The sequence below is a fragment of the Scyliorhinus torazame genome, chromosome 9 (assembly GCF_047496885.1).
Source record: "Scyliorhinus torazame isolate Kashiwa2021f chromosome 9, sScyTor2.1, whole genome shotgun sequence".
NCBI lineage: Eukaryota > Metazoa > Chordata > Chondrichthyes > Carcharhiniformes > Scyliorhinidae > Scyliorhinus > Scyliorhinus torazame.
The window spans coordinates 26,844,708-26,866,138 of record NC_092715.1 but is presented as its reverse complement, the minus strand read 5'-3'; the positions used below and the strand labels follow the sequence as shown (position 1 = coordinate 26,866,138).

The 21,431-nt window shown below is 48.7% G+C and overlaps 1 protein-coding gene across 5 annotated transcripts in view; it reads right to left on the bottom strand.

Moving 5' to 3' along the window:
• Nucleotides 1-21,431, bottom strand: part of palld (palladin, cytoskeletal associated protein) — a 614,708-nt gene that overhangs the window by 297,953 nt on the left and 295,324 nt on the right. For all 5 annotated transcript variants that reach the window (XM_072515728.1, XM_072515727.1, XM_072515731.1 and 2 more), the window contains 2 exons: nucleotides 10,726-10,792; nucleotides 1,650-1,779 (listed from right to left, as the gene is read on the bottom strand). In XM_072515728.1, the coding sequence (XP_072371829.1) occupies nucleotides 1,650-1,779; nucleotides 10,726-10,792 (197 nt within the window). The remainder of the gene's footprint in view (nucleotides 1-1,649; nucleotides 1,780-10,725; nucleotides 10,793-21,431) is intronic.

The following is a 21,431-nucleotide window of genomic DNA, read 5'->3' as shown; positions in this document are numbered from 1 at the left end:
TGAGCTACTTTGCAAAGTAACCAGGGAGGAAGTTAGGAGAATGTTTTTTTGACGGAGTGAGTTGCACTGATCTGGAATTCACAGCCTGAGAGGGCGGTGAAAGCAGATTCATTGATATCTTTAAAGACTCCCAAGTCTAGACTAACACTGAAGTGTGGCATTGATGGTGTTGTACTATCAAAAGTGCCACCTCCTTTGGATATTGCCCTGAACCCACGCTGGTTCAGATGGATGAAAAAAGATCCCTCCCTGAACCAGTCCCATCAAAATTCAGATTGATGGTCATGGATCTCATTTGCGGCTTGCAGGACCTTGCTGTACACGATGACAGTGGATGAAGTTCAAGGGAAGAAGACAAACATAAACATAGTGTAGATGGGCTTTAGAGTGGTTTCACAGGCCGGCGAAGGGCCGAAGGGCCTCTACTGCGCTGTAATGTTCTAAAAACAAATATTGGATTTGGGCGACTGCATCGCATTTTGAGCCACCTGTTGAGATTTTTTTTTTGTTCATTGGATATGGGCTCCGCGGGGAGACATTTAGTATTTATTGCCCATCCCGGAGGGCATTTAAAAAAAAAAAAAATTTGAGTACCCAATTCATTTTTTCCAATTTAGCGTGGCCAATCCACCTACCCTGCACATGTTTGGGTTGTGGGGGTGAAACCCACGCAAATACAGGAAGGATGTGCAAACCCCACACGGATAGTGACCCAGAGCCGGGATCGAACCTGGGACCTCGGCACCGTGAGGTAGCACTGCGCCACCGTGCTACCTGGCATTTTTAAGAGTCAACCACATTGCTGTGGATCTGGAGTCACTTGTTTGCCAGACCGGGTAAGGACGGCAGATTTCCTTCCCTGAAGGACATTTGTGAATCAGATGTTTTTTTATGACAATTAACAATGGTTTTGTGGTCATCATTAGGCTTTTAATTCCAGATTAATTCCAGGGTCTGGTTTAGCACAGGGCTAAATCGCTGGCTTTTAAAGCAGACCAAGGCAGGCCAGCAGTACGGTTCAATTCCCGTACCAGCCTCACTGAACAGGCGCCGGAATGTGGTGACTAGGGGCTTTTCACAGTCTCTTCATTTGAAGCCTACTTGTGACAATAAGCGATTTTCATTTTTCATTTCATTTCTTTTTACTGAATTCAAATTCCACCATCTGCCCCAGTGGGATTTGAACCCAGGTCTCCAGAGCATCACTCTGGGTCTCTGGATTACTAGTCTAGTGACAATACCACTGCGCCATTGCCTCATGGATAAATGCAGCCATAACTATGGGCGGGATTTTCATTGTATCATCCGCAACCTCAGGCAGCCTCAAAGTGCATTGTAACCAATGGTTGAAGTGTAGCCAATCTGCACACAGCAATTCCATAAACAGCAATGAGCATGATCAATGACCACAGAATCTTTCTTCTTGTGATGTTGATTGAGGGTTGAATGTTGGTCAGCACACTGGGGAGACCTCCTCAGCTCTTCTTTGAAATATTGACTTGGGACCTTTCGCAAGTGCCCAAGAGGGTGTGCGTAATATATATATATTTTTGCAGGCTGGTGAAAACTCACAGCAATCACTAGTCATCAGGCAGACACTTGCAAAGACTGTTATCATTGGCTGCTGTTTGCTATATTACTGACTGTACCTGTGGGGCTGGGATGGAGAGGGATTGAACCAACGTCGAGCGAACCTGCTGCACTTCATTGGCACCTGCTGCCCCCTTTGAGTGATGGGCTCCGATCGTCAGGGACACTGAAGTGGTCTTCTTTTGGGGCCTTCAGGAGGAGTAAGAGAAGAGATCAGCTTTTAACACCGATTTCATTAACAGATATAACACGTCAGGTGGATGGAGAGCTAGATGGAAGTGAGAAACAGCTCTGCCGTGATCTAAGTAAATGGCAGAAGGGGCTGATTGGCCTACTTCTGTTTCTATGAACAATTACATGGAATGACACGGAGCCCACAACCAAAAGCCAGTGTTTATGTTCCACACGCAACTTCTTCCGTCCATTTTCATCGCACACCATCAACAAATCCTTCTCAATCTTCCACCCTCATGTATTTACCGGACTTCTCCTTAAATACATTCATGCTAGTCGTCTCTTTAGCTCCATGAGGTAGTGTTTTCTATATTCGGAGGTACTGTCTATTTTTAACACCAAGCTTTGTGATGTGGTAATAATAATTGAGAGAGATCAACTGAGCAGATGAACTAATAAATGGTGGCAGATGGATTTTAATGTCGATGAATGGAATAGGTTGACTCATCGGTACCAAGCACAAGTTGGTTCTTTATAGGGAAAGCTCCTAATGTGTTATGTACTCTGGGATAAGACAGGCTGCAACTCCAGACTTTGAAGTAAGTTCAATGTGATTTATTGTACCATTAGCACAGTTCTCTATGAGTTCGACTCGCCTGCTAATCTTGCTACAGTAACTCAGTCAAACTAACCAGTCTGCTCTAAGCCACATGGTGGGTGTGATGCTTCTGATCTGCCCCTGTCCTTCTCTCTAAGTGTCGCTTGTGGAAAGAGACAGAGCATGGGTGCCCTGTCCTTTTATATGGGTTGCCCCCTTGTGGTAGTGTCACCTCTGAGTGTCTTGACTGCCTATTGGTCGTGTCCAATTGTATGTGTTCATTAGCTGTATGTCTGCATGTCATGACATCTCCGGTGCTCCCTCTAGTGTTTACTTCGTTGTAGTGCATTTACGTTAACCCCTTGTGCATTTACAGTGATGCATATCGCCACAGCTCTGATAACCTTGTTTTGGGTCCAAGTGGAGATCTCGAAGGTTAGCCACACTGGAACAGCCAGAAAATACATTGTGTAGGATGAAGGACTCCCATTATCTAAGGAAGGGTATACTTAGAGGGAGTGCAGTGAAGATTCACCAGAGTGATTTCAGGGATAGCGGGATTGTCATACACAACACAGAAAGAGACCCTTCGGTCAGGCGAGGAGAGATCGAGGAGACTTGGCCAAGCTCTGAAGGAGAGTGATACGGACTTGAAACGTTAAACACCGTTTCTCTTTCCACAAATACTGCCAGACCTGTTGGGGCTTTTCCAGCATTTGCGGCTTTCCTTTCAGATTTCCAGCATGCCCTGTATTTTGCTTTCCATTTACTATATTCGCTCGAGTTTAGACAAATGAGAGGTGATCTCATTCAAACATGTAAAATCCTTAGAGGGCTCAATAGGAAGGGTTGTTCCCCTGGTTGGGGGATCTAGAGCCGGGGGGGGGGGGGGGGGGGGACACAATCTCAGAATAAGAGGTACATTTAGGACTGAGAGGAGAAGGAATTTCTTCATTCAGAGGGTGGTGAATCTTTGAAATTCTCTACTTCAGAGAGCAATGGAGGCAAAGTCATTTTTATTTTAGTATATCTTACATGCACAGTTTTGTTCTTCTTGGGGAAGTGGTGGAAGGATCCCTGAGCGGATTGTCAGCCTGCTGAACGATGTTACGAACACTCCTTCCAAGGCCAACACTTTCTGGCTTTTGACCTGAACCTGGAGCTAATGATCCAGAGGCAAGGGCATCACCACTGGCCATCTGAATTATCCTGACCATGATTCCATGATATTAAAAACCACTTCATAAACCATTATCCTGTTAAGTGGCCAAAGCGGTCATGACAAATGAACACTCATGCAGAATCCAATTCAAAAATCGTAATCCCATTAAGTGGTTATTAAACTGTCAAAATAAATAAGCCCACAGTCCCCTTGACAGCTGGGTCAAAAACCCCTGCTGAACTGAATCCATTAGTGGGGTTTGGAGCTCAGCCAAGGATTCATAATGCCATTCCATTGTACAGCTATAATAAACAAAACCTCCCGAGCTGAAGACAGTAAAACCTTTGGAGTCTTTGAAAGAACTCAGCCACCTGTTCAAACAGAAACACAGTGGAATAGATGTTTGAGCTGTCATTCAATTAAAAGATTGGGTGATAAATGAAAGTCAAATCTGAAAATCAGCAACTGTTAAATCCAGAGGAGGAAAGTCTGAGTTTATCCATTTTGGACCAAAAAAGGATAGAGCAGAGTCTTTTCTAAATAGAAAGAGGTTAGATATAGTGGATGTCCAAAGAGACTTGGGGGTTCAGTCAGGATCAAGTGCAGAAAATAATCAAAAAGGCTAATCGAATGCTATCCTTTATATCTAGAGGAGCCTTTATATCTAGAGGATTGGAGTATAAGGACACAGGGTGCAGCTGTCCAAAACCATGGTTAGACCCCACTCAGTGTCACTGTGATCAGTTCTCGGCATCACACCTTAGGAAGAATATTTTGGCCTTGGAGGGAGTGCAACGTAGGTTTACAAAAATGATACCTGGACTTACAGGGGTTGAGTTACGAGGAGAAATTATACAAATTAGACCCGTTTTCTCTAGAATTTAGATGGCTAAGGGGCGATCTGATCGAAGTATTCAAGATATTAACAGGGAAAGACGGGGGTCGCGACTCTCCGAGCCCCGTGCCGGGCCGGAGAATCGCCGCAACCGCGCCATGCCGTCCTGACGCCGGAGCGCGATTCTCCGAGGTGCGGAGAATTGGCGCCATTTGTGGCGGCGGGTTTGACGCGCCGCCAGTCGCGGGCCGCTGTACGCGGCAGGGCCGCGATTCGCCGGCCCGGATGGGCCGAGCGGCCGCGTGGAAAAAAGCAGAGTCCCGCCGGCGCCATCCACACCTGGTCGCTGCCGGCGGGAACTCTGCGCGAAGGGACAGAGGGCGGCCTGTGGGGGGGGGGGGGGGGCGTTGGGGCCGGGACGCTGAAGATGTCCCCCACGCATGCGCGGGCTGGCGCGGCCCAACTGCGCAAGCGCGGCACCCATTTGGCACCGGGAAGGGAGGCTGGAGCGGCGTGGACCGCTCCAGCGCCGTGCTGGCCCCCTGTGGGTTCCAGAATCAGTAGTCCCAGTGTACATTGCGCCCCGTCGTGAATTGCGACGGCGTTCACAACGGCTCGAACACTCTGTCTCCATTTCGGAGAATCACGCCCAGGGTCGATAGAGATAAACTATTTCCACTAGTTGGAGATTCTAAAACTAGGAGGCATAGTCTAAAAATTAGAGCTAGATCATTCAGGAAAGATGGTAGGAAGAACCTCTTCACTCAAAGGGTGGTAGAGGTTGGGAACTCTCCCCCACAAAGAGCAGTCGAAGCTGGAACAGTTGTTAATTTTAAATCTGAAACAGAATTTTGCTTAACAAACATCTAAGGGATGTGGGCCAAAGGCAGGTACATGGAGGTAGGTCACAGATCAGCCATGATCTCATTGAATAGCAGGACAGGCTCGAGGGGTTGAATGTCCTACGCCTGTTCCGATGTTGCGAGGACTGGATAATGTTCTCTGAACGCTTTTGAACTTTCACAATGTTGGTCAATTTAATAGTAACTTACCTTTTAAAAAAAGAAAGCCCCAGTATTAATCACTGCACTAAAACATATTTAAACTATCACATTATGACATATGAAGTTGTCAACAGTTTTAAATTTACCAACTCCAGACTAGGGTTCCCTCATGATTTATGACACCTCCGAGCTGTAGTGAACCAAGTCACCTTCAGAGGCTGACCCGACTCCATGGAAAGTGCTGCGTTCCTACAACATCCACCTCAACAGTGGAGCCCGCAAGATTGGCAGTGCTGTGTGTAGGGTCGAAAACTGTTGCCTCTCCGTCCCCGATGAAAAGGGTTGGGAATGGGAACGGTGCCCCGTATGAGGGACCCACATGACTCCATATCCACCAGAACCGAGATGAGGAGGAACTACTTCTCGCAGAGGGTGGTGAATTTGTGGAACTCGCTGCCCCATAGTGCGGTGGCATCGGAGTCATTAAATGGTTTCAAGAATGCGATGGATATATTTCGGAGGACAAAAATGGGTCAAAGGGATATGGAGAACAGGTGGGGAGGTGGAATTGAGACCAGGAAGAGATCAGCCATGATCTGATTGAATGGTGGAGCAGGTTCAAAGGACTGAATTGCCTACATCTGCTCCTAATTCCTATGTTCTACCCACACAACACTGTTTGCCCCACGCTACGTAAAATCCAGCCCCATGTCTCGAGAGGTAAGTAGTTATTTCCAAGTGTTACCTTTTGAGGAATGAGTAAAGCACTCAGGACTTAAATCAAACTCTTGCAAAAGGAACACCCATGGCCCACCATGCTTATTCTCAATTGAGCTATTAATTTAAATCCCGTTTCTCTGCACGTTCCCCATCTCCTTTCAATTCCTCTTCGGGTGCTCTTCAATCCTATTTTACCTGTTTCGATTTCTTATGAAGCGCATCCTCATACCCCCGCTGTTGTTTACCCTTCGTGGAATAGTGAAGGAAGTGGTTCCCGAGTTGGTTATCAGCCCGTAGGGCCGGGTTATGAACTCTCCTTCTGTGGCTCACAATTCCTGGCGTTGTACTGGAACCGGAAGCCTCTGGGCCTGCGGCAGGGATGCCAACCACTGTGGCAGAAGGCCTCCTGGATGTTTCAGTTGCCTCCGATTGCTCTCAAATAGGCAAATTGCTTTCAAATGCATTACGTTTATTGAAGGCGATACACGAGTAACAATTGAGAGTCTGTGACAGAACAGTTTGCAAATGGCCACAGGGACTGCCGAGGTTTTGAGGGGAAGTACTGATTTTGATATTCTTTAAATTGAAACAGGATTGAGGGCAAACACCACATTCCTCGCCGGTTCTCCAAATTCACAGCTCATCTGTGAAAAAGGCAACGACACGGCCGGTGATGCCAAGAGAGACACATTCTGCGTTCAGCTACATGGAAAGAGGTCGCTCACCTCCATTTCACACCTTCAGCAGTGAGGTGCCACACAGGATGCATGTACAACAGCCGGCAAACCTCATACTGAAGTTGGTGGGCCACTGACAAATTCTGTAGCCAGTTGTTAAGACCCCCCAGACTGATGAACAACTCAGTAAAGTGATCTCCACAAATGCAACAGAGGGAGCTGTCCCGCAGCTATTTTACCATTTTACGAGGGCCCTAGAGAAAGCGAGGCTCCCTCCGTTGTTCGGTACTTGGATGCAATGCGCCAGTGGAGTAGCATTTCAGCACTTCTGATGCATCCCAATTCCAGTTCAGCGCAAATCTATGGTTAGATACATAGAAGATAGGAGCAGGAGGAGGCCTTTTAGCCCTTCGAGCCTGCTCCGCCATTCATCACGATCATGGCTGATCATCCAACTCAATAGCCTAATCCTGGCTTTCTCCCCATAGCCTTTGATCCCATTCTCCCCAAGTGCTATATCCAGCCGCCTCTTGAATATATTTAAAGTTTTAGCATCAACTACTTCCTGTGGTAATGAATTCCACAGGCTCACCACTCTTTGGGTGAAGAAATGTCTCCTTATCTCTGTCTGAAATTGTTTACCCTGAATCCTCAGACTGTGACCCCTGGTTACACACCCACTATTGGGAACATCTTTGCTGCATCTACCCTGTCTAGTCCCGTTAGAATTTTATAAGTCTTTATGAGATCCCCCTCACTCCTCTGAACTCCAGCGAGAACAATCCTAGCCTAGTCAATCTCTCCTCATATGACAGTCCCGCCATCCCTGGAATCAGTCTTAGCAGTTAAGCAGATGCTGACATAACTGCTAAGAATGGGCGGCAAGGTGGCGCAGTGGTTAGCACTGCTGCCTCACAGCGCTGAGGACCCGGGTTCGATCCTGGCCCTAGATCGCTGTCTGTGTGGAGTTTGCACATTCTCCTCGTGTCTGCGTGGGTTTCACCCCCACAACCCAAAGATATGCAGGGTAGGTGGAATGGCCACGCTAAATTGCCCCTTAATTGGAGAAAAATAATAATTGGATACTCTAAATTTATAAAAACATAAATAAAAAATAAATTTCTGCTGCCGAGGGTGGGGAGGACCCTGCCACAGAGGCAGAGGCAGCAGGGGGCGTTGGCGTTGCCGAACTTGCTTCATTATTATTGGGCGGCGAATGTGGACAAGGTGCGGCGGTGGTGGGAAGGAGAAGGGTAAAGTGGGTTAGGGTGGAGGAGGAATCTTGTCTGGGGTCTAGTTTGAGGGCTATGGTGACGGCAGTGTTGCCAACGGTTCTGAGGTAGGTATTCAGGAAGTCCAGTGGTGCAGTCCGTGGTGAAGATATGGAATCAGTTGAGGAAGCTTTTAGGGTGGAAGAGATGTCGGTGTTAACGCCGCTGTGTGAGAATTATGGAGGAGCTAAGGGAGAGGATCGAGCTGCCAAGGGGGAGGGAGTTCAGGTACCTGCAGGTTAGGAACTTTGCGCGAAAGGTCTGGAGGGGGTTCCCTAGGTTGCCTGGATACACCCTGCTGGAGCGACTGCTGCTCCCAGATGTGGAAGGGGAGGGAAGAATTGGGGATATATACAAGTGGCTGGGGGAGCAGGGAGGCGAGCGGGTGGTGAAGATTCAAGAGAAATGGGAAGCGGAGTTGGGAATGGAGATCAATTGGGGAGTATGGAGTGAGGCACTGCGAAGGGTAAATGGGACCTCCTCTTGTGCAAGGATGAACCTGATACAGTTTAAGGTGGTGCACAGGGTGCGTATGACTCGGGCGAGAATGAGTGGGTTCTTTCAGGGGGTAGCAGATGAGTGTGAGAGGTGTGGGCGGGGGCCAGTGAATCACAGGCACATGTTTTGGTGGGGTTGCAAAAATCGGGAAGAATCTGGGCGGAAATGTTCGCGGTCTTACCCAGGATAGTGGAAGAGGGAGTGGACCCGGACCCTTTGGTGGCGATATTTGGGGTCTCAGAGAAGCCGGAGCTCATGGCGAGGAGGAAGGCCGATGTCGTGTCCTTCGCCTCTCTGATTGCACGGCGGCGGAATTTGCTGGAGTGGCGGTTGGCATCGCCACCGGGGGCAGCGGCTTGGTTGGGTGACCTGTACGACTTCCTGCGGTTAGAGAAGATGAAGTACGAGTTAATGGGCTATGCAGGGGGGGGTGGGGGTTTGAGAAGTGGGGGATGTTTGTGACTTTGTTTGAGGAGCTGCTGGTCACGGGATGGGTGGGTGAAAAAGGGATAAAAATATGTACAGACTGTAGAGTTGATTGCTGGTAAGTAGGTTTCCAGGGAGTTTATTTGCTGTAACCTGTTTTGATACATGTTTGTAATAAAAATACATTAAAAAAAATAAAATAAATAACTGCTAAGGATATTGCTTGATAGAATAGCACACTAGGAGGCCATTCGACCCATCTTGTTTGTGCTGTCACTTAAAAGGAACGATTCAGTTAGCCCCACTCCCCCTGTTCTTTTCTCACTGCTCTCAAGTGCTTCCATTTTCAAGTATTTATTGAAATTTAATTTTGAATCTGCTTCCACTGCTCTTCAGACAGCAGAGTCCAGACATAACTGCATTCTCCTCATCGCCCTCCGATTAGTTTTTTGCCAGTTATCTTAAATCAGTGTCCTCTGGTTACCACGCTTCTGCTGGTGAACATAGTTTCTCCCTTTCTACTCCATTGGAACCCGCTGTGGATTTTGAAAACCTTTATCAAATCCCTGCTGGAAGGGGGACGATCCGAGCTTCTCTCGTTTATCCAAATAACTCAAGTCCTTCACCCTTAGGATTGGCCTGCTGAGCCTCCTTTGTCCCTTTGCCAAGGTGTTGGTTACGTTCCTCTGCAGTAAGGGTGGCATGGTGGTGCAGTGGTTAGCACTGCTGCCTCACGGCGCCGAGGACCCGGGCTCGATCCTGGCCCCGGGTCACTGTCGGTGTGGAGTTTGCACAGTCTCACAGTCTCTGCATGGGCCTCACCCCCACAACCCAAAGATGTGCAGGGGAGGTGGAATTTCCCCTTAATTGGGGAAAAAAAGAATTGGGTACTCTAAATTTATATTTAAAAAAAATGTATATCTGCAATACAGATCACAATAAACATCTCAAACTGGTGAAGTGCCCTCTCGCAACTGTTGAAGACAATCCCTGTGTGGACTGATAAATGCAAAGCTAAAGATGTTTGTGTAGGGGTAGTATTGCTATGACCCTCACCTCCCTCTCCTCACATTAGGACATTGCATGGACAACAACAACATCAGCCTGCCAATTAAGAATGCATTCTCCTAACACAGGTCAGATAGACTGTGCACATAAATTGTAATGTTTATTTTTTTCATGTGATGTGTGTCTCGCAAGGCCCAGTGGTTGTTGCTCAACCCGAATGGGTCCATACGTCCAGAGAGACAGACAGACATATTGTAGACAATTTGATCCGTTGCTGGGATTGCCTTCATTGGTTATCCACAATGAACTCCGCCAAACACAGGCATACAAGGTGCAGAACCTCAGACAAGCGTTTGCCTGACATGTGAAATTCAAAGCAGCCGGGCAACACGTGGCAGCTTTATTTCAAAATAGGACAAACGTACGCTGCCAAAGTCAAGTAGGATCAGTCGCATAGCACGACAGCTCAACAGTTAACTCATGATTACAGTGGTGAGTATCGTTACCTCAACCGGCTTCAATACCTTGCAAGTCAGTATCTGGCACCAAGCACCCTTTGTCTGCGCTAAGTGGAATATCGCCACAAAAAGCTCTTGTACAAAGTTGCACGTTCCACCATCCGGAAATGCTTTAAGATCTGAACTCCAACGGCAGAAGCCCAATTGCACTCTTGATCTCTTAAGCATGTACACTTACTGTGAGACTCATACACATTTAATATTGGACTCATGCACATTTACTGTTAGAGTACTGCACACTTACTGAGGCATGATTCCGGCATGTGACTTGAACATATCTCTCTCGCCCTCCGAGTCGGTGGAAGAAGCCCCTAGGGAATAGGGAAGAAGAGCAGAGTTAGAGGGCGTTCAACCTTTCTGGAAGTATGAATAAGGATGCGAGGTTGCGCCTTTGATTTTGCCCTAGCCTCAGCCTTGGCATCCAGCCATCAAAGTGAAGCATTGCTTGTAATAACCAGTCTATGCGTGTGAGAAATTCAATCCAATTACAGAGCTGTTGTACAGACGTATAATAGCGTGGCACACCCCGAACATCGTTGGCACACACACAGCCTCTGGGCTTTTCCAGCTGTCACATTAAAGGAGGAAGGTTTGCCTGCTGCTGGGATGAGCAATGGGGGAAAAGCAGTAAAGAACCCTTTCTTCCTAATGCTTCCAGATTCATTCTCCTGCGCAAAGCTGGGCAAATGCTAACTAACGAGAAACAGCTCTTTGACTGCACGCCATGATTAGTTTATTAATGCAACCTATTTGTCCTATGCCACAATTGGACTTGAGGCTGAACGTAACTGGTCAAGTCAACAGCGGTGACCTTTGACGTCTAAACGGAATCTATTCCCTGAGCCCTTGGCAATGGTCGAGGGTGCGTTTTGCTAGAAATGTTGCGCTCATTGACAGGAATCGGATGTCCCCAAGTAGGACCCACCAGCCGATGCCAGTGAACAGCATTAATCCGGGTGATGAATGGTGTGCCACCCTAATGGTCAACCGATCACCAATCACATTCCGGTTAGACACTGGTGCCTCCGCTAACCTTATTGCATGGTCAGCCTTCTATGCCTTGAAGGGCAAACCACCGATTCGGCCATCCCGCTGTCAGATGGTCGATTACAACGGAAATGTTTTCCCGGCCATGGGATCCTGCCAGCTCAAGGTTACACACAATGCATACACAGCCACACTGTCCTTTGAGATAGTTGGATCATCGAAGGACTCCCTGATAGGCGCAGGGGCATGCAAGGTTGTCCACCTTGGTCAGCGGGTACACACTGTCTCCAGAAGGCACGTCCGACTTCCCGGATGCAGACTTTAGGGCACAGCTCCACTCGCTCCTCGCCCACAACCAGGAGGCTTTAGATGGCATGGGCACACTGCTCTACACTTACAGAATACGGCTCAAACCGGACACCACCCCGGTCAGTCCCGGCACCACTCAAAGACCGCCTCAAGCAGCAGCTGCAGGATCTCCAGGACCAAGGAGTGCTTTCCCGAGTCACGGAGCCAACGCCATGGGTCAGCTCCATGGTGTGCCTAAAAAAGCCCTCTGGTGAACTCCGGATCTGCATCGACCCGAAAGACCTGAACAACAACATGAGGGAACACTACCCCGTACCCAAACGGGAAGAGATCACAAGCAAAATGGCCCGGGCTAAAATTTTTACAAAGCTTGATGCATCAAAGGGTTTTTGGCAGATTCAACTGGATCAGTGCAGCAGGAAGCTGTGCACCTTCAACGCTCCCTTTGGCAGGTACTGCTAAAATAGAATGCCGTTTGGCATCATCTCGGCATCCGAGGTGTTTCATAGAATCATGGAACAGATGATGGAGGGCATCAAAGGGGTGCACGTCTATGTTGACGACGTCATCATCTGGTCCACTACACCACAGGAGCACATCAGCCGTCTCCAGCGCGTCTTTGCTCGGATACGAGAACACGGCCTGCGCCTCAACCGAGCCAAGTGTTCTTTTGGCCAAACTGAGCTAAAGTTTCTGGGGGACCACATATCCCGTCAGGAGTGCGTCCGGATGCAGACAAAGTGGCAGCTATTGCAGCCATGCCGCAGCCGGCAGACAAGAAGGCAGTGCTATGCTTTCTCGGGATGGTCAACTTCCTGGGGAAGTTTATTCCCAACCTTGCCTCCCACACAATGGCTCTGCGACACCTAGTGAAGAAGACTACGGAGTTCCACTGACTGCCCTCACACCAGAAGGAAGGGTGGAGCTCAAGATTAAGCTCACCACAGCCCTGGTCTTGGTGTTCTTCGACACTATCGAGATACGAAGGTCTCGACTGATGCCAGCCCGTCCGGCATTGGGGCAGTACTCCTGCAACGGGACGACACTGCACCATGGACCCCGGTCGCCTATGCCTCGCGGGCCATGACCCCCACAGAACAGCGCTATGCGCAGATTGAGAAGGAGTGCCTGGGTTTGTTAACCAGCATAGATAAGTTCCATGACTACGTGTATGGTCTCCCTCAGTTCACCATGGAAACCGACCATCGCCCCCTGGTCGGCATCATACAAAAGGACCTGAATGAGATGACCCCCTCGCCTCCAGCGCATTCCGCTCAAGCTCCGGAGGTAAGACTTCCAACTGGTCTACACCCCGGGAAAGGACCTCATCATCACGGATGCCCTGTCCAGAGCAGTGAGCACTCCGCCCGAATCGGGGGGGGTTCGTCTGTCAGGTCGAAGCACATGTGGCCTTCACATCGGCCAATCTGCCAGCTAATGATACAAGTCTGGCCCGTATTCGCCGGGAGACTGTGGCTGACCCCCTTCTACATGCGCCACATGATGGAAGGGTGACTCAAAAGGACAGTGCCCACAATTCTACAATGTCCGGGACGACTTGGCCGTCATTGACGGTGTCCTCCTAAATTTGGACCGGATTGTGATTCCACACAGCATGCACAGGCTGGTCCTCGAACAATTACACGAAGGCCATCTCGGGGTTGCGAAGTGCAGGCGGAGGGCCCGAGAAGCTGTATCCTGGCCGGGCATCAGCGACGACATCGCCAACATGGTGCTCAACTGCCCCACCTGCCAAAGGTTTCAGCCGGCGCAACCCCCTGAGACACTTCAGCCCCATGAGTTGGTAACGGGTCCCTGGGCAAAGGTGGGTGTGGACTTTTTTCATGCGCTCGGCAGGGACTACGTCATCACAATTGATTATTTTTCAAATTATCCAGAGGTCATACGCCTGCACGACTTGACATCATCAGCTGTAATCAGAGCAAGCAAAGAAACCTTCGCTCACCATGGCATTCTGCTTACCGTCATGTCGGACAATGGGCCCGGTTTTGCGAGCCAAGAATGGTCTTCTTTTGCCGCTTCGTATGGCTTCACACACACGTGACGTCCAGCCCTCTGCATCCCCATTCAAATGGCAAGGCGGAAAAGGGCATCCATATCGTCAAGCGGCTCCTCTGCAAGGCTGCTGATGCTGGATCGGATTTCTGTTTAGCCCTGCTGGCCTATCACTCGGCCCCACTGTCCACGGGCCTCTCACCAGCCCAGCTGTTGGTGGGTCACACCCTCAGGACCACTGTACCGTCCATTAATGTTCCTAAACCCGCCCATGCTCCAGTACTGCAAAGGATGCGACAGCAGTGTGCTCAGCAAAAGGTGGCACATGACACTCAGGCAACTGATCTTCCTGCCTTGGTGCCTGGAGACAACGTCCGCATACACCTACCAGAGGGCGGCTGGTCGGCAACTGCCGAAGTTCTCCGCCGCGTGGCTCCCTGCTCGTTCCTGGTTCGCCTGCCTGATGGCTCCATTTGCCGGCGTAACCGTCGGGCTCTTCGGCTGCTTCCGCGCTCGCTACGTGATCATGCACTGGTGCCACGTCCTCCTGTTGTCCCTGATGTCGACTTCGTGGAGCTTCCTGCCACTATGCCTATTCCTCTATTGCCCGTGGCCAGGCCCATTCCTCAGCCGGTGGATCCTGACCCACCCTTGAGGCGGTCAACCCAAATTCATCGCCCACCTAAAAGACTGGACTTATGAGCCTGTTTGAACATTGTGGCATAACACTTCAGTGAGTCCAATGTTAATGTGTTTCTCTTTTTGTCGTTACAGGAGTTCGCTTTCGATGTTTGATGATTGCACTTGTTTTGTTTATGGTACAACCTCGTTGCTATGTTGCACCTGACACCTTCCCATGTATATAGTTTAGCCTCATGTACATGTTGTAGATATTGCACACACATATTCAGCTGCACTCAGTACACACCAATATTTATTACCACATAGGCACATATTCTTGTAAAAAGGGGGGGGATGTCATGATATTCAGATAAATATATCATGGTGCAAACACACATACACACTGATGGACAGATCAACGGACCAATCAACACACACGCAACATCACAGCCAATCACCAGTGAGAGCACATGCACTATAAAACGGGGAACACCACAGTTCCCACTCATTCCAGCAGGAGACAGCGCAGGGCACAGAGCTCACAGCGTGCCACTCAGACATACACCATGTGCTGAGTGCCTCTCTAAGATAGTGTTAGGGCTGGGTCCACAGGTTAAAGGGTAAAGTACGAACCACAGTCATAAGTTTACAGATGTTGTCATCAAGAGTAATAAAACAGAGTTGTACCATCTACAACCGTGTTGGTTCATTTGTGTAGCAGAACACCCAACAGGAAGAATATATTTCAGAGAATCCCTACAGTACAGAAGGAGGCCACTCGGCCTATCGAGTCTGCACCGACCGTACGAAAGACCACCCCACTTGTGTTGTAAACGACTCAGACACCTGCAGCTTGAAACATGTGATTATTTACTGCAAATGAGGTTTATTTTAATGTGCGGAAACAACCCTGACATTCCATACTATCCCACTAAGTCGCCTTTGAAGAAAAAATGCAGTTGTTGAGATATTCGGGGAGGGAGAAAAACATGACTCAACCAAGCCTGCACCGGTTACGTGTGACAGGTCTTGACTTGCTCTGTACTCTGGGTTTGTAGATTTCATGAAATGCGTGTCGAGCGGATGGCATCGGCGTCCAGTTCTGCCAACAAGCAAAACAATAAAAAAACAAAGCCCAATCCCTTAGGGCAGCAATTAACCCACAGGGAAAATAAATCTTTGGCCTTGAACACTTTCAGTTGACTATAAATATCATGGCATCTGTTTGAGTGTTTCAGAGAGCATGCCGCTCTATGACATTCAGTGTCACCAGCTCATACACAAACACACATGCAGAGATCAATGATCACAAGGGTCTCAGCACCTCTTACTAATCCAGGAACACGAGCTGGCCATTCAGCCCCAGAACTTTATTCGCACCATCCATTCAATTAGATTTTGCATATCATAGCAGTGGCTACATTTCCAATTTGCTCAATAGGCTGTGAAGAGTTTCAGGGCTGAGCTTGTGAATGGGTCTATATAAAAATCCAATTTCTTTCATTTAGATCTGTACCTTATCTCCCATTTACCCACCTTCAATTTATATCCCTTGACAATCTTATGCAACAGAAATCCCTCAGGGTTTTACAGCACAAAACCCGTACCAGCCTCCCCGAACAGGCGCCGGAATGTGGCGACTAGTGGCTTTTCACTGTCACTTCATTTGAAGCCTACTTGTGACAATAAACAATTTATTTCATTTAATTTCAAGAGGCCCTTCGGCCCATCTCGTCATTGCTGGCCGCCAGGCACCGATCTATTCTAGTTCAATTTCCAGCACTTATTCCGCAGCCTTTTATGCTATAGCATTTCAAGTGCTCATCTAAAAGCTTCTTATATTGTGGTGATCAGGGTTAGTTTTGCGTTTTGTCCCTACCTCTTTCCAGAGACACATACAGGGAGGCACGGTGGCACAGTGGTTAACACTGCTGCCTCACAGCACCAGAGATCCGGCTTCCATTCCGACTACCTGTGTGGCGTTTGCACATCCTCCCCACCCTCCGGGTGCTCCGGTTTCCTCCCACAGTCCAAAGGTGTGCAGGTTAGGTAGATTGGCCATGCTAAATTGCCCCTAGGTGGGGTTACGGGGATACGGTGGCGGATTGAGCCTAGGTCGAGTGCTCTTTCGGAATGTCCGTGCAGACTCGATGGGCCGAATGGCCTCCTACTGCGCTGTAGGGATTCAATGACAAATACTCTTCCTGATGTTATATCCCGGACAGTTCTGCCTCCAAGCCCACACTTAACAATTCTGCTAGCTGGTTCTGTGCTGGGACTCAGAATTCCTGATCTAGCTCCTGACAAGGAATTCCTTCCACTTGTTTATTCTCCGAGCCGATTGAAGCAGTGGAGGTAGTAGGATCAGCAGGATGCGCAAGAAGATAATCGAGGAGTGGAGGAGTAGTCATCTCTCGGAGTAAGAGAATCAGCTTGCTGATTCATTGCCTAGAGTTGAAGGGCTGGCAGGCCTGGTCGCGAGTACAGTAGTAGGAAAATAAAAGTCTTGCGTTTAGAGCCAATAAATCACAATGAATTATAGCCAATGTTTGTAGTCACTGTTGTAATGTCGGAAACATGGCAAACAAACAAAAAGAACAAAGAACAATACAGCACAGGAACTGGCCCTTCAGCCCTCCAAGCCTGTACCGGTCATGATACCACCCTTGGCCAAAACCCTCAGCACTTCCTAGTCCTGTAGCCCTCTATATCCATCCTATCCATGTGTTAGTCAAGATGCCTTTTAAACGCCGTTAATGTATCTGCTTCCACAACCTCTCCTGGCAACGTGTTCCAGGCACTCACCACCCTCTGCGTAAAAAAACTGCCTCGCACGTCTCCTCTAAATTTTGCCCCACGGACCTAAACCTATGCCCCCTGGTGACTGACCCCTCCACCCTGGGAAAGAGTGCCTGCCCATCCACTCTATCCATGCGTAAACTTAGAGACCTTTATCAGGTCACCCCTCAACCTCCGTCATTCTAATGAAAACAGTCCGAGTCTATTCAGCCTCTCCACATAGCTAACACCCTCCAGACCAGGCAACATCCTGGTAAACCTCCTCTGCACCATCTCCAAAGCCTCCACATCCTTCTGGTAGTGTGGCGACCAGAATTGTGCGCAATGTTCCAAATGCGGCCTTACGAAGGTTCTATGCAACTGTAGCATGACTTGTCAGTGTTCAGCCAGATCCCACAATCAGCAATGAAATAATGAACAGATCATTAGTTTTTTGCGACACTGGTTGAAGTCTAAAATGTTCGCCAGGTCACCGGGGAGAAGCTCTTTGTGGGCAGCACGGTGGCACAAGTGGCTTCTCAGTGCCAGGGTCCCAGGTTCGATTCCCGGCTTGGGTCACTGTCTGTGCGGAGTCTGCACGTTCTCCCCTTGTCTACATGGGTTTCTTCCGGGTGCTCCGGTTTCCTCCCACAGTCCAAAGACGTGCAGGTTAGGTGGATTGGCCATGATAAATTGCCCTCAGTGACCAAAAAGGTTAGGAGGGGTTATTGTGTTACGGGGATAGGGTGGAAGTGAGGGCTTTAGTGGGTCGGTGCAGACTCGATGGGCCGAATGGCCTCCTTCTGCACTGTATGTTCTATGTTAATGCCAAGGAGACCTTTTCATCCACTTGAGGGGACATTCAGGGCCTTGTTTTAAAGACAGCACCTCCAACAGTGCAACATTCCCTCAGCACTACACTGGACTATCAGCCCGGTTTAGGTACAGGAGGAAGATGAGGAGTAGGGGCGCCATGGGTCGCGATGAGCCTGCTACGCCATTCAATACGATCACGGCAGCTCTTCGGCTTCATTTGCACTTTCCCGCCCATTCCCCAATTCCCGTAATTCACCAAGAAACCAACTCCATCTGCCCCAAACTTCAACATGTTCAAGGGTGGAGCTTACACAACCCTCTGGGGTGGAGAACTCTGAAGATTCACAGCCCTTTGAGTGAAGGAATTTCTCCTCGCCTCAGCCCTCAATGATTGTCCTCCTTTTACCCGGAGTCAGAGCACCCACGTTCGACATTCCTCAGCCAGTGGGAAACAACCTTTCAGTGTTGATCCTGTGAAATCCCTTGAGAATCTGGTTTCTGCGCTCAATCTCTGGAGGAGGACTTGAGTTTGTGACCCTTTGTTTGAGAACTTTATGACAAGCTTAAACAACATAAAATCCATAGAATGGCTACAGTGCAGAAGGTGGCCATTCAGCCCATCGAGTCTCCTGCACTAACCCTCCAAAAGAGAACCCTATCTAGGCCCAAATTCCCCCGCCCTATCCCCATAACCCCATGCATTGATCATGGCCAATCTACCTCACTTGCATATGTTTGGACTGTCCCCAGAAATGTTTATATTTTCTTTCAACGCCACACCAGCAGCACATGGGCATCAGGGTGGCACAGTGGTTGGCAATGCTGCCTCACAGTGCCAGGGGCCCGGGTTCAATTCTGACCTTGGGTTGTAGTCTGTGTGGAGTTTGCACTTTCTCCCCGTGTTGGTGTGGGTTTCCTCCGGGTGCTCCGGGTCTCCTTCCGCATTCCAAAGATGTGCAGGTTAGGTGGATTGGCCATGCTAAATTGCCCTTAAGTGTCCAAAATGTTTAGATGGGATTACTGGATTACAGGAATAGGGTGGCGGTGTGCCCTTAAGCAGGGTGCTCTCTCCAAGGGTTGGCGCAGGCTCGATGGGCCAAATGGCTTCCTTCCGCACTGTAAATTCTATGATTCTATGATTAAAGGATTGTGAAATAAACAGAGAAAGCGCTGAGAAGAATGCAGGAAGCATTCCCTAAAGAGGGGGAAAAAGAGAAACAATAAGGAGAGTTATGAAAAAAAAAGTCATCAGCTGATTCTTCAAAAATCTCCGATAACAATTAGGCTGGGTGGCTCTTTTCCAATCCGTGAAGACACAGTCGGACAAATGGCCTCTTTTTGCGCTGTAAACCTTCTATGGTCCCATGATTTAATTCTAACAATTTGCAACCTGAAGGAATAAGATACCATCCTTTTAAATTGTTCACTTTCTGGATTAGAAAGTGTGCTGACCTTTGACTCGGAAGCAGCATAGTTTGTAACTTCTTTCACAGCTCAGTGGAACCTGGAATTGTTTTTAAGAATGTTTGAAAAAGGACTTATCAGAATTTGCGACGAGGGTAAAGGGTTTGATCGCAATTTTCTTGGATAACAGGAAATGCCAGTCCATCTGACCCGACAACCCTTAACCCGGAAGCTGTACCGACAAGACAGAGGTCGTGTGGCCAGACACAAAGGAGAGCTACGACCAGAGGAGCAGATGGTTGAAGGTGACCAGCGATTGGCCACCTACGCAAAGAAAAAGAGACAGAAAGAGGAGCATAGGAAATTCTTATCAAATCTTTCTCCGTTTTTCTGGTTGACAGAAAGGATCAGTCTTCATGGTGGAAGATACTTCAAATATCCCATCAATACTAAATAATACGGGAGCGTAATTAAATACCATTGCCATCACAATATATATCAATGACTTGGGAGGTAGGAAGCTAATAGAGGGTTGCAAGAGGGATACTAACAGTTTGCAAAGAGACGTTGATAGGTTAGGTAAGTGGGCAGAAAGTTGGCAAATTGAGGATAATGTGAGAAAATGTGAAATTGTTCATTTTGGAAAAGAGAACAAAAGAACAGAGTATTATTAAAATGGGGAAAACTGCAGAAGGCTACAACACAAATTGACTTGGGGGTACAGAAAACACAGAAAGCTAGCACACTGGTGCAGTAGGTCATCAGGAAGGAGAATGGAATATTGGTCGTTGTTTCAAGGGGGTTGGCGTATAAGAGACGGGAAGTCTTGCTACAAGATACAAGGTACTGGGTACTCCACATCTGGAATACTGAGAGTGGTTTTGACCCCCTCATTTAAGGAAAGATATTGGGAGTTTCCCGATCTGGCGGAGAATGGAGTGTCAGCTGAAAAACACGATCAGCGCCGGGCGCCAATACCGTTTCGATGCCCAGGTCCCCAACTGGCGGTGCCAATGGGCTACATGCCCCCCGCTGATGCAAATGGGTCAGTTGCACCCATTTACGGTTAATGGCCTGGAGGCCCAAATCTCCAGCCCCCGTGATGCTCAGCCCTCTCATTCAGGATTCACGTGGACGTGAATTGGTGCCCGTTTTCCCAAGAGTGGCCCTGATGTGGTGGATCCCATGGTGGGTCAAGAGGGTCAGTGCATAATCGAGGTGCTCCTCAAAGTCCATTGGAAGGCCCGCCTCTCCCTCACAATGCAAGTCTTGACCCTCCACCTGGTCACCCACCCCAGCTTCCCCATCAGAATCCACCATCAGACCCTCCCAAAAGACACCCCCATCAGACAGCCCCCATCCGAGACAAGGGACAGAGACCTCCCCCATCAGAGACCTCCCCCGTCAGAGACCCCATCAGGGCAGTCCAGGCAGCAGTGTTACAAACCAATGCATCGTCACTTCCCCTTTCCTATCATCTGCTGCCTCAGTCAAAAATGTTCAAAGCAGCAGCTGTTACAAGTGTCAGAAGCAGTGATTGACAGTTTAATTACTCCAGAGGCAGTTGCTTGGTAGATTGTTGATTTATCTTTCCCATCACGCTTGAATGTATCTCCATTACCCTGCTGTGATGCTTACCACAATGTTTATAAATAATCTTGCTATTATTGACAGTTCCTCACCACATCCAAAGCGTCTGAGTGCTTTCACTTCCTCTTTTTCATAACAGAAAGCATTTTGCTGTCAATCACTGGCTAATGCAATGTGTGAAATTGAATGGAGGATTCACATTTCAAAGGCTGTCAAGGGATTTCAAACCCTTTGAAGTGTACTTGGCTTTTGAGGAAGCCTCTGACTGACACTGGACAGTTCTTCAGCTTTCAGGCAAGGGTCTCTGAGTGGGGTGGAAGGGGGGGTTCTGATGGAGGTATCTGATGGGATGGGGGGGGGGCAGTTTGTCGAATCAGCCATGATCCTATTGAATGGTGGAGCAGGCTTGAAGGGCCGAATGGCCCACTC